This window comes from Vombatus ursinus, unplaced genomic scaffold (assembly GCF_900497805.2).
Source record: "Vombatus ursinus unplaced genomic scaffold, bare-nosed wombat genome assembly UNPS02014802.1, whole genome shotgun sequence".
In the NCBI taxonomy this organism is placed as follows: Eukaryota; Metazoa; Chordata; class Mammalia; order Diprotodontia; family Vombatidae; genus Vombatus; species Vombatus ursinus.
Genome location: NW_020954580.1, coordinates 29,973,193 through 29,985,912, shown reverse-complemented (window position 1 = coordinate 29,985,912; position 12,720 = coordinate 29,973,193). Strand labels below are relative to the sequence as shown.

The 12,720-nt window shown below is 35.3% G+C and overlaps 1 protein-coding gene across 8 annotated transcripts in view; it reads left to right on the top strand.

The window, feature by feature from the left end:
* The window catches only part of DGKH (diacylglycerol kinase eta), a 223,040-nt gene that overhangs the window by 92,442 nt on the left and 117,878 nt on the right, over positions 1 to 12,720 (top strand). For all 8 annotated transcript variants that reach the window (XM_027873554.1, XM_027873550.1, XM_027873549.1 and 5 more), the window contains exon 4: positions 2,045 to 2,125. In XM_027873554.1, the coding sequence (XP_027729355.1) occupies positions 2,045 to 2,125 (81 nt within the window). The remainder of the gene's footprint in view (positions 1 to 2,044; positions 2,126 to 12,720) is intronic.

Below are 12,720 nucleotides of genomic sequence, written 5' to 3'. Positions count from 1 at the left end.
CCTCAGATAAATAAAATTATGTAACTGTAATCAGTAGAAAGGACCCTGGGTCTGGAATCGTCAGACTTAGGTTCAAATGCAGGTTCTTCCACTAACTACCTGTGAGATCTTAGACAAATCATCCCATCTCTCTCCATCTTAGTTTCCCCATTTGTAAAATGAGGGCGTTGGACTAGATGACCTCTGGAAGTACTCCCAACTCCAAAACTATGATCTTATAGTAAGAGAATATTGGGGAAGTCACACATTTATGTCCAAATATTTGAAATAAGGATGATAGTTATTCTGAGTAACAACTCCCTAGAGTTGTTCAAGCTAACTTATGCCATTAAGTGGACATTATCAGGAGGAAGATTTCAATTCAAAATAAGGAAATATTTTATAATTAGAGTTGACCAAAAATGGATTGAACTGGCTCATAAGGTAGTTTCTTGTTCACGTGGACATTGAATGATTACTTTTTAGGGATAGTACAGATGGTGTTCATTTATTAGCTAATTGGTTGGACTGGAGGGCCTCTAATGTCCCTTTTAACTCAAAAATCATGTGATTCTGTAAGAATTAAACTGTGTAGAGAGTGGAGATAGATGAGAGAAAGATAGGCAAAGTTAGATAGAGCACTGTACTTGGAGTCAGGAAGACATGAGTTTGAATGTCATCTCAAACATTTGCTATCTATGTGACCCCAGGCAAGTTACTTAGTTTCTTTCAGCCTCAGTTTCTTCATTCTTAAAATAGGGATAATAATAGCACCTATCTCACAGGGTTGTTGTGAAGGTCAGATGAAATACTATTTATAAAGTGATTTGCAAACCTTAAAGTGCTGTATTAATGTCACCTATTATTTGTTGGATTTTCTTGTTTCATTTTTAGTATTGAAAATTTCCTTTCTATTTTTAACCACTGAAACATTTTGTTTAAATCAGTATTTAAATATATACTCCATAAGATCTCCGATCTTGTTGATTTGAGGCTTCCCTTCAAAAATATAGATTGTAACTACATCCTTACCTGCCCATCCTGTGCAATTCTTGCACATCTGTTCCCTAAAGATGGCCACTCAGGTTACTGGAGACCTTCCTTGCTCCCTCATCACATCCAAATGGTACTACTGGAGCATTCTGATTGTCTACTTCTCAACCTTCACTCTTGTCATATGAGCAGCCCATCTTTTCTCCCTGTTTTTTAATTCCTTGATGACACCCTTTATCCTGGCTCCCCTCCCCCGCCATTCCCCACCTCCATTTTCCCTGTAGTTTCTTGTTGGTTTTATGTTGCAGAAGCTCACACTTATCATGTAGCTCTCTCTTGTTTGCTTTCTGATATTCATCTTTAGTTCTTCAGAGAGAGTGGTGTTCCATATCTTCTTGACATATGGCAACAACAATAAAACATTAGTATTGAAAAGATAGACTGTAAATATATACAATTTAGCTTTCTATGCCATTAGGATTGCATGACAGAGTAGTGGATTTCTTCAAGCTCAGAATCTGTGATTTTTCCCATGGCCAGATGGAGGTTTACATAAACAAGATTTGTTGCCTGATAGGCCCAGCTAGTGAATTCTCAGTTTCGCTGTCATATAATTATTTGTAATAGTTTTTGATAATTCTCTTTATTTAGTCTCCATTGTAAAGCTGTAATTTTTATTTTTGTAATTTGATTTTCTTCTGTCTTTTTAAAAAATTATAGGAAAGCATGAGTTTATACCGTTGGAATGAACTCTATTAAAATTCTATTAAAACATCCAAATAACTAAAGTCATTTGCATTCCAAAATAGAGTCTAGAGATGAGTATTTTTTAAAGCATTTTATGTTTGTGGATGATGATCCCACTTTGTGGGTTACTCACTAATGGTTTTATTTTTAGGAACTCTTTCAAAAGAGAAATTACTGAGTCGTATCTGCAAAGCAACTTTTCCTACATCTTCTTCCTTCATTCCTTAAGTAGCAGTTATAAGAATGATATTGTAACACAAAGGTAGCTAATGATATCTCTTTCCAGATTTGTATGTAATGTGTTTGTGTTCTTTTTCATTTACAGTCTCTAATATTTGATGAAGTTGACCTCTCGGATGCCAGCGTAGCTGAATCAAGCACAAAAAATGTCAACAACAGTTTCACGGTATGTTGTGGTTCTGATAAGTCTGGTCTAAAGCAATCCAAAGACTTTTTACTGGTACTATCAAGAATGCACTTATTAAAATTGTTCATCACTTGTACTTATTGAGGAATTTATAAATTGAATAAACTAGCACTCTAGCATCATTAAATTAGGTACTCTGCACTATTCTTATCATGTCCTTTTTTATATATAAAGTTTTAATTAAATTGATTTCAATTATGAAATAGTCAGACCTTTTCTTTTGATTTTGTTGCTTTTATGTATATTTCCTTTAAATTCAATACTTTATTCCATTGATCTTGCAGAGGCATATTCTATGAATTTCTCATTTGTCTTAATTCTTAATTGGAAAATACTTTTGTGAGGATGAAAGTTTTAGGCATGAGAAAAATTTTAAGTTTATATTTAGGAAACTGAAAGAATGCACAGGATTATGACAAGCTTTTGTTTGCATGCTCTGAAAAAATTGTTAATTTTCTAGGTAGTGTGGTTGGAAACGAAGGGTTAGAATTTAGATGATTTGCAGTGTTACACAGCAAAGAGTACCTAATCTCTTATATTCAATATTTTCCTTTTTTTTTTCCTCTAAATTCCCTCACTCCTGCCTACAAAGACAACCATATCTTTCCTATGCTTAAAAAAGCCTTCCTTTGGTGCTGGTACCCTCTCAATCTATTGTTTATTTCACTTCTCTTTCAGTTAGGAGGTTTGAATTCAGAAGAATGACTGAGAAAGGTGGACAACAGACCCAACTACTTGAATTCTCAGTTGCATTGTCATATAATTTTTATAATAGTTTATTATAATTCTCTTTATTATGGCTCTGTTGTGAAGCTGTTAATTTTTACTTTTTTTCTTTCTTATTTTTGATAAAGTTAGCTAGCATTTTTAAAATCAATTTTCTCTGTTTAAAAAACAACAGCAGCTTTTTAGTTTTGCTTTATTACTTCTATAGTTGTTTTGGTCATGTTTCTCTATTTCACCTTTGCAGAGGTCCCTGGTCCTTCTCATTCCTTTAGAACTATAGATCTATCCAACCCCACTGGTCCAAGAAAACACAAAGAATGGACAGTAAGGTCTTGGGAAAAGGCACAACAACAGTGGGCCTACAGAAGGGAAAGGAGTAGTGGTAAGACATACATTTGTAGTAACTACACCACAGAAAAGTCATCAAAATGATTGATAGTGACAGTTGCACACTCACTGAGGAAGAGAAATAAATGAAACATTTGAGGAAATGAGCCATCTCGAATGGCCGTGAACAAATACTTCACAGCAAATGAGGAGTCAGTGTGATACCATGGAAAGGGTACTGAATTTGGAATCAGAGGACATGGTTCAAATCTCAGTTTCATCATTTATTGCTTCTGTGAACTTCAACAAGTTGTGTAACCTCCCTGGGTCTCAGTTCCCCATATATAAAATTAGAGCATTAGATTTGATGGATTCCAGGGGTCCTTCCAACTTTAGATATATGATCCTGTGAATAAATAATAGTACTAGCTAAATGAGAACCAAAACTAGAGCTCCTAAGGAAGAATTTAATAAATCTAATTAGAGATTACAGAATTTAGAAGAAAATTTAGATACCTGTTCCATAACAGTAAATTCTCAAAAATAGAATAACAGAAGTATAATGCAAAAATACAGAAATAGAAGGAAAATGAACAGAACAAATTTTAAAAAATAGAATGTACGAAACTGTTACAAACCAAGAATAATGAAATTGAAGATAGACTATAAAGAAATTTAAGAATTATGGGTCTTCCAAAATCATAAAAAAAGAAAATGTGAATATTGTACTTCAAGAAATTGTACAAAAAAATTGTGTCAAGACATATTAGAAGTTGGAGGCAAAATAGAAACTAAGGAAATCTACAGAACAACAAGAGAAAACTCAAGTCTAACTCACCAATACATATCCTGATCAAACTTTAGAACTATGCATTAATATATAAGTTTTGCAGTCCACAAGATTAAAAAAACCCTTTCACATTTCAAGGGAAGTCAATTAGATTGTGATTATCATAAGATTATTCTGTGTTTATAATATAGCAAAGGAAAAATATGTTATGACATTTCAAAGAGGAATGATTGATTGTGATTTCAAAACATGAGCTTAAGCATTAAAGAAAATATTTGGATGTTCAATAAAGAGAAGAGTTTGAATCATTTCTTCTGATGATTATTCAGTAGGCAAATTTGTCAAATTGAAGAATGTTAAATACTTTCACTAGCAATGAAAGACTAAGAAATTAAAGGTGTGTTTTCTTGTTAGTATGACTAAATGAAAGCATGGATATTAGGGTGAGGAATTTTCTTTTTATTTGTTTTAATTTTTTAAAAAATATTTGCACATTGAAAAACTTTAAGAAGTCAAAGAGGTCAGTGGTCTAGAAAAATCCAAGAAACAAAAGATATATAGTGATAAAGTCAAGTAGAGAGTAGACAGAAGTGAATTAATGTTTCAGGAAAGAAAACTCATTCTCTCATTAGTAAGTTAATATTATAGCCGTACCTTTTGAATATATTGTTTTGCTGGCTTTACTTAATTTACTTTGATCACTTCATTTAAGCCTTTACATGCATCTCTGTATTGCTCATACTCTTCCTTTCTTACAACGCAATATCATTCCATTATATTTTATGTACAATAATTTGTTTGGCCATTCCTCAATCCATGGGCATCTACTTTATTTCCACTTTTTTTGCTACCACAAAAAGTGCTGCTATAGATGTTTTGGTGTATATGGACTGTTTCTTTTTTTGTCAATGACCTCCTTGGAGTGCATGCCTAGTAGGGGTGCCTAGTAGGGGAGTCTCTAGGTCAAAGGGTTATTTCCACAATTCCAAATTGATTTCCAGAATGCTTAAAAAAACACAACTAATCCACAGCTCTACCAATAATGCAGTGATGTTCATGTCTCTCCCCACATGCAACATTGACTATTACCATCTTTTATCATCTTTGCCAGTTTGCATGGTGTAAGGTAAAACTTTGGGGTTATTTCAGTGTGAATTTTTCTTATTATTAGTGATTTGGAGTATGATGGTTATTAGTTTTTGTATGATGGTTATTAGTTTGCAATTCTTCTTTTGAGTACTTTTCATATCTTTTCCCCACTTCCTGGATCCCTCCTTCCTTTGAACTTTTCTACCTCTTATCCTTTCTACTATTCATCTGGTACTCAATCAGTCAAACAATAAATACTTATTAAGTGCCTCCTATATGATGAACATTAAATTATAGAAGAACTAGTATTTAAGCATTCTTAGAAAGATCAACTTATATCACTTGACACAGTACATTTTTAAAAATCCATAATATAAAAAAAGAGATAAGATAAAAAATTTTCACTTCAAAATAAAAGTATTGTAAATTTTTTTCTGTCAATTGATGTGCTTGCTGTCGTCTAAAACATCGTTTTGTGATTTATCAGGGCAAGGACTCAATTTTGTATTACTGGTATGCAGCTCAAAGCCCCATTGTATATAATAGTCATTCAATAAATGTTTTGTGGTGATTTTGTGCCTATTCTACTCCCTCTCTCCCATTAGCAGTGGGTTTAATTTTGGCTAAAGTTCATGTTGAGAATTTTCACATTATTTTACTCTTTCCCATGAACTTTCAGTCTCTTTTTAAATTTATTTTTCCACTTGTGTTTATTCTCTTTCTTCATCTATTTTCTGTTATGTGTTTCAACTGCAGTAATAGTTGGCATAGCAAGAGTGCTGCTGGTACACGAGTTGTCATTTTGAGAATAGAAAGAAACTTGGTGGCCTGAAAGATTTTTCCTTTTATTTCATTGTCGTCACTTTGGTTTCAACCCAGGGGTTGAAGTTAACGGGCAAGCTAACTTCAAATTAGAAGTAAACATGCTTTTAAAAGAAACAATCCACTGAGGTCTGACTGTATGGCATTCTGTATTTCTTTTACACCAGGCAAAAGCAGTGTTAGTGTTGAAAGCCAAGAAGCTTTGCATCTTATGTGGCTTTAGGTATCAGTGTTATGATTGAGGCTGATGGAAAAAGCTGACCCCGGAGAGGCTGACCTTAGTGTAGGTTGTTTTAAAAGCCTTTCAGTTCATTGGTACTGTTGATTTATTTTGGAATGTTAGCTGCACATTTGTGTTCTAATAATGACTTTGGACCTGAAGAACGTTATTTTTCCAAAAGCCTTTCAGTTATCTTTACTCTAATAGTTAAGTAAGATTCAGTCAGTCAGCTAGCATTTATTAAGTTCCTACTTTGTGCTAAGCACTGTGCTGAGTTCTGGGGATACAAAGAAAGGCAGAAAGCAATTATTACCTTTGTAAGTTGCTTTATGCCTTTTTTCTTAACGTTTTTATGTTCTTTTTCATTTCAGTCTCAATATCTCTGTGAGATAGGTGGGGCTTATGTGATTATTTCCATCTTACAGACTAGGCAACTTGTAGTCCTCACAGGTTAAATAAATGGCTTTCCCAAAGTCACATTAGTTAGTGATAGAATAGAGACTAGAACCCAGATCTCCTGAATCCTAGTGCAGAGGTCTTATTAACTTTGACAATTTCCTCTTTATGTAGTCCCCCCACCTTTCTGGATCTGGTTGCTTTCCTATTACTCTTGATGTCCTTTCATCCCCCAATTTTTAAAAAATCCAGCTCCATAGGGTAGTAAATTCCAAAGAAATTAGTTCCATTAATTCCTATGTAGTTTATCATCACTGTGTGCCACCACCTTACCAATGGTAGCAAGCTCTCTGATGCCTGAGTTGTGTAGAATTTGCTATTTAGTGTGTGAGCTAGATCTATTATGAAAAAGCCCTTCTTGATTTTTTTTTTACCTCAAAGAGGTATAGTGATGATTGGTTTTTATTATAATTTACTATTTATGAAGTGACTACAGTTTCAGTTGGAAAGATGATTCTTATAAAAATGTAAGTGGTAATCACATTTTGTTGTATAAATTCTGTGCTTAAAGAAGGGGACTTTTTGGATGATCAAAGAACAATTATTATAAGGTAAATATTAGTTTTTCAAAACTTTTCAATGGAAATAATTATTTTCCTTAAATTTTAATGAAGATTTTGCTTAGTTTTTAAGACTGATGGTCACTTTTAAAAATTAATGGCAATGACACTGTTTGAAGTATCTTTTGTGTGTATAGAGAATATCTTATATAAATAAAGTCACTGTGTTAAATAAATACAAATTTAGTTTATTTGGTTTAATGTAAACGCCCTGCTGAGATTCTTAATGATTGACCTGCAGCTGAGTATGAAATCCCATGGTTACTGAGAATCTACTTTGGCTTAGTGGATCCCATGAAAAGAACAGACACCACGTGATAACCCCTATTTTTAGTACTAAATGATGTTTGGAACAAAGGGTCATTTTAGTTCAGATTTTACCTTGCTAGATGTTGCTAGATGTTGGCAGATGTTGGCAATACAAATATAAAAGGAAAAAAAAAGTCTCCCAACTTGTCCCCCAGTTTTCTGAGTGTGGGTGGGACAGGTGATATTACTTGTACATAGAGATCGTAGTTTGAGATAATTTGAGTACAAGAGGACACAACAACTGGATTGGAAAAGACTTCTGTTAGGAGATACTATCTGAGATAGGTCTTCCAGGAAATAAGCTAAGAATTTAAAGAAGTGGGGTGTAGGGCTGAGGATTGAGGGTGTAAGGAGTGGGGCAGGGAGGAGTGCATTCCAGACATTTGGCAAAACCTGTACAGGCAGAGGAGCAAGAGGAGAAATACCAAGACCTAGCAAAACCAAGTAGCTCTTTTGGCTTGAATGTAAAATGAAAATATGTTAAAATTTACATATGTAAATATGTAAAGTGAAGTAATATGAATTACATCTGGAAAGGCAAAGCTGGAGCCTGTGATGATAACCTGTAAAGGGCATTAAATGTCAGCCTGAGGAGTCTGTGTTTTATCCTTGAGACAATGAGCCACCGAAGTTTCTTGAGCTACAAAACATCAGGTCATATTAATTTGGCATCTGGGTGACTGATAGGTGAGAGATGAAGCAGAGAAACCAATTGCAAAGCTTTTCTAATATTCCAGATGAGGAAGACTGAGGGCCAGAAATAAGGTGGAGATGGCATGCTTAGAGAGAGGGATCAATGGAAGAGGTGCTGTGGAGGTAAAAAGCAATAACACTTGGTAACTAATTGGATTTAGGGGATGAGGGAAACTGAAAAGACAAAGATGACTTAGTGGTTGCAAACCTATGTGGTCACCTTATTTAAATAAGGAAATTTGGAGGAGGGGCAAGTTTAAAGGGATAAAATATGTCTTACTTGGACAAGTGAGGTGCTTATAGAACACCCAAATGTAGAAGTCCTGCTGGTAATGTGGCACTGCAGCTGAAGAGAGAGATTGGATATATAGATGACTATTTCTGTGTAGAGATAAGAGCTGATAGATCATTGAGAGGATGGAGAGGGAGAGTGAGAGTGAGAGCAAGGGAGAGTGAGAGTGAGAGCAAGGGAGAGTGAGAGCGAGAGCAAGAGAGAGAGAGAGAGAGGGAGCGCGTGGAAAAAAAGAATAAAGGTCTGGGACAGAGCTTTGGTGACTTCCCACAATTAAAGGGTGGGAGATGATCTACAAAGAGACTCTGAAGGAATGGTCAGATAGGTAAAAGGAGAACCCAGAGAAGCAGGGTCACGAAAGTCAAGGGAAGAGTGTGAGGAGAAATGAGGAATAGGGTAAGAAGCCACAGAGAGGCCAAAAAGGATAACTGCCCTGGAATGGTTTACCTCTTTATCTTTCATTTTTTAAAAAAGTTCTACTCATCATGGAAAATGCTATCCATATTCAGAGAAAGAATTTAGAGGTCTGAATGCAGATCGAAGCATACTGTTTTCTCTCTTTTTTTTGTTTTTGTTTTTTCTTTCTTTGGTTTTTCCCTTTTGTTCTGATTCTTCTTTCACAACATGGCTAATGTGGAAATATATTCAATATGATTGTATATGTATGGCCTATATCAGGTTGCATGCTGTCTTGGGGAGGGGGGTGGAAGGGAGGGGGAAAAATATAGAACTCAAAATCTTATAAAAGTGAATGTTGAAAACTAAAAATAAATACGTAAAATTTTGAAAGTCCTATACAATCAAGAAAACTTTTCATTTGCCACCAGCACTCCATTGTGAGAATTACATCTCTAAGCAAATCTCAGACTGATGTTAGAATCCAAATGAACTGGTTCTACTTAGTACTTAATGATCACTTAGTCAGTCAATAGCATTTATTAAGCGCCTGCTGGGTGCTAGGCATTATACTAAGCTATCCTCTGTAAGATCTTAGAAATGAGTTTCTATTCAAAATACTGATGTTCTCCAATTTCCTGCTGCCATTTCCCTAATTGATCCTAAGATTTTACTGTGCTATGTGATAAGGGAGTTAAGGCTTCTGCTTCTCATTGGCACACATCATTTGTTTTTCAGAACCCATATCCTTCAACACGTCTTTAATGATGTCTTCCAATCCCTTAATTATTCCTTTAGAAAGTAGTAAAAAACATAAATAAACTTAAAATTAAAACCAATCCCACTCAGCCTCTGTCAAGACATTAATATAACAGTGTGTCACTAAAACTCCCTCATTTATTTGGTTCCTGAGTCATCTAGTTCTTTCAAATAATTCCCCTTTTCATTAGTCTGTGCAGCTTCAAATTCCTTTAGCATTTCCTTTTTCAGGTTACATTTAAAAATACTCTGAGCAAAACAACTAAAGTATCAAATTAATTTGATACATCAAGAAATGGAATGGAAGACACAGAGGCAATTAGTGCTGAAGCCTGGAGCCATATTTATGAAGCATTTAGACTTTTTATCTCACTCTAATTCTTTTCTTCATTTTCAAGCTGATACGAAGAGTTTTAATGAAAATGATACCTATTCTGAGTAATGTACTCATTTAATATTTGACTTTATTGATAGTAAGTTTTTCTGTTACTTGATTTTGAAGGCTAGATTTGGCCATAAGCCCTAGCTACCTCTCTTGCCTATCTTTTATTTTTGCAGGAATTCTGTGCTGTGTCTTAGAAGAGGCCTAAAACTTGTCTAAGGAAACAGGAAGTGAAAATTCATAGCTATCTTCAGTGGAACTGACACATTGTATTTTTTCACAAGAAAGGAATCCTGTACACTTAAAAATCATAAGATGCTTAGTGTTTGAATTCTTTTTTTTAATTCTTTTTTTTTTTGAGGCATTTCGGATTAAGTGACTTGCCCAAGGTCACACAGCTAGTACGTGTCAAGTGTTTGGTCTGAGGCTGGATTTGAACTCAGGTCTTCCAGACTTCAGGGCCAGTGCTCTATCCACTGCCCCACCTAGCTGCCCCTAGTATTTGAATTCTTCATGGTAACAGTTTCTTCTTATTTCCCCCTCATTTTGATGGTTTGATAAGTAGATGCTTTAAAACTTTTTGTTATGTTGTTTTGAAATTGAATAAATACAAAATTACCCATGCATTAGAAAAAGAATGTATTAATTTGGGTTAAACTTATGCTTTATTATCTGCCTAAATCTGTCATTTTCAAAGCCATGTTGAAATCTAGTCATATACATGATCAGCATTATCCTTAATTGGAGTATATAATTATATAAAAATAATAGTAATATGATCATCTGGTTATTTCATATGTAGTTTTCTATCATTTTCATTCTTTTATATAGTACTAATATTTTAGTTCTAGAGTTATAGTAATTGTGTTGACTACAAGATTGGGTTGTTTGCTGCCAAATGTCATTTGCTGATTAGGTCTTGACAAGCAGCCCAGTGTTTAGTGAACACTTTTTCTAGTAATCCAAAAGCATCATAGTAAGGAGTCTGATGGGAGAGCTGAGGGGAGGGTGCTAGCAGGAGCAGCTTCGTATATCCTGCCTGTACAAAAGCATTTAGGCAGGGGAAGGAAGATTAAGTACAGGGAATAGCAGGTAGGCCAATCTGACCATAATTAAAAGTCCATGAAGGGGCCTGTGAAATAAGCCTGGAAAGTTGGTTGTGAAGGTTGAGACATTTTCCCACTGTGGGGCAGTCAGTTTCTTCATCTGTAAAATGAGACAGTTGGACAGGATGGGCCCCTATGTATTCTTGCATTTCCAGATTTATGATCTTATCATCAGCAGACTTCAACCTGGCAAGTTTGTTTTTAATTTCTGACAAAATTCTAGAACATATTGTTAAAGTGACAACTTGTAAACATTCAATAATCATCACTATTCTTTCCTCGAGATCATGGTTTATCCATTATTGTATTAAGAACATAGTGAATGGTTTTTAAAACTGCTGGGTTTGCAGTTTGTGAGTTCACAATCTCTGAAGGTCTGACTTCCTTTATTTTTTCGCTGAGCCTTTGGAAAGAGTGGAGATGAATTGAAAACACAGTCCAGGGAGCTGTGATTATGGTTGGCAGATTTGAGACTCTGAAAGTCAGTACGGGCAACCACACCAGGGATCAGACCCTACCACTGTGTACGTCAAAGGTACCTGCAAAAATAATGGAAGAAAAGGGGCACAAGGAGGTATTGGTGTCTAATGGGGACCGGAACATGGTCTAAACATAATTGGTTCACATTCTGGATGACAGACAAACCAAAGACCATCATTAGAAGCAGCTACCAAAGAGATCGAGCAAGCAAAGGCCCAAAATAAGGGCACAGATAACCCACATCACCAAAGGTAGGAATGAACGGATTGGCAATTGGAAAGAAAATGGCTGGAAACCAAGTAAAAATAAAGATGTTGTCCACAGAGACCCGTTCACTAAGCTGGATAATATGACTTGGGACATAAATGTTGACTGGAAGTATGTATCCCGTATTCAAAAGTTGAAGGCGATGCTGAAGCTCAAAGATTAGCCAGAGAACAACTAGAAAGAAGTGAGAAGGCTCAATCAATACTTTGAGAGGGTGAAATTTGGTTTAAAGTGTCACTCTCTTTAACCCTGCAATCTCCAAATCATTTTCTCTTTACCCTTCCCCCCACCCCCTTATGTTGGAGCTATCTTCCGTGGCTATCTTTGGTAATTTTTTTCTTCATATCCTTTCTCAATTTTTCTATGTGCTGTTTTTTCTTCAATAATATTGACAAAAATAGTATATACTATAAACAACTGTAGAAATTTTTCACATGTACTAACAATAAGAGAAAGACAGATATCCTCATCTCTGTAATATCCAACTGAACTCTTACTTCCTCAACTCTTGCTCCAGACCACCTAGAAACCAATCCAGACTGCTTGACTGCTCACATGACTTTACCCTTCAGGTAAAATGGACTGTGAAACAAACTTTGCCATCTGTGCTTTCTAAGGACTTCCTGGCTTTACCATTTGCCCTGCTTGTATGCCCTACAGTATTCCAATATCATCTGACCTTCTGACAGTCTAAAGATAGCCTGTCTGGGCCATGCAATTTGTGCCTCTGGTGCATTCTTACGATTTTTAGGACTTAGAACTTCTAAAAGTCTTTTCACTTACTTACCAACTGAACTCTCTAATATGTTGTCTCTCCTCCCCCCCCCATTCCAGTGTGAACTTGACCATAAACTGTCTTTCTGTAATTGTCATCCATCCCCAGTACGGAGCATAGCACTT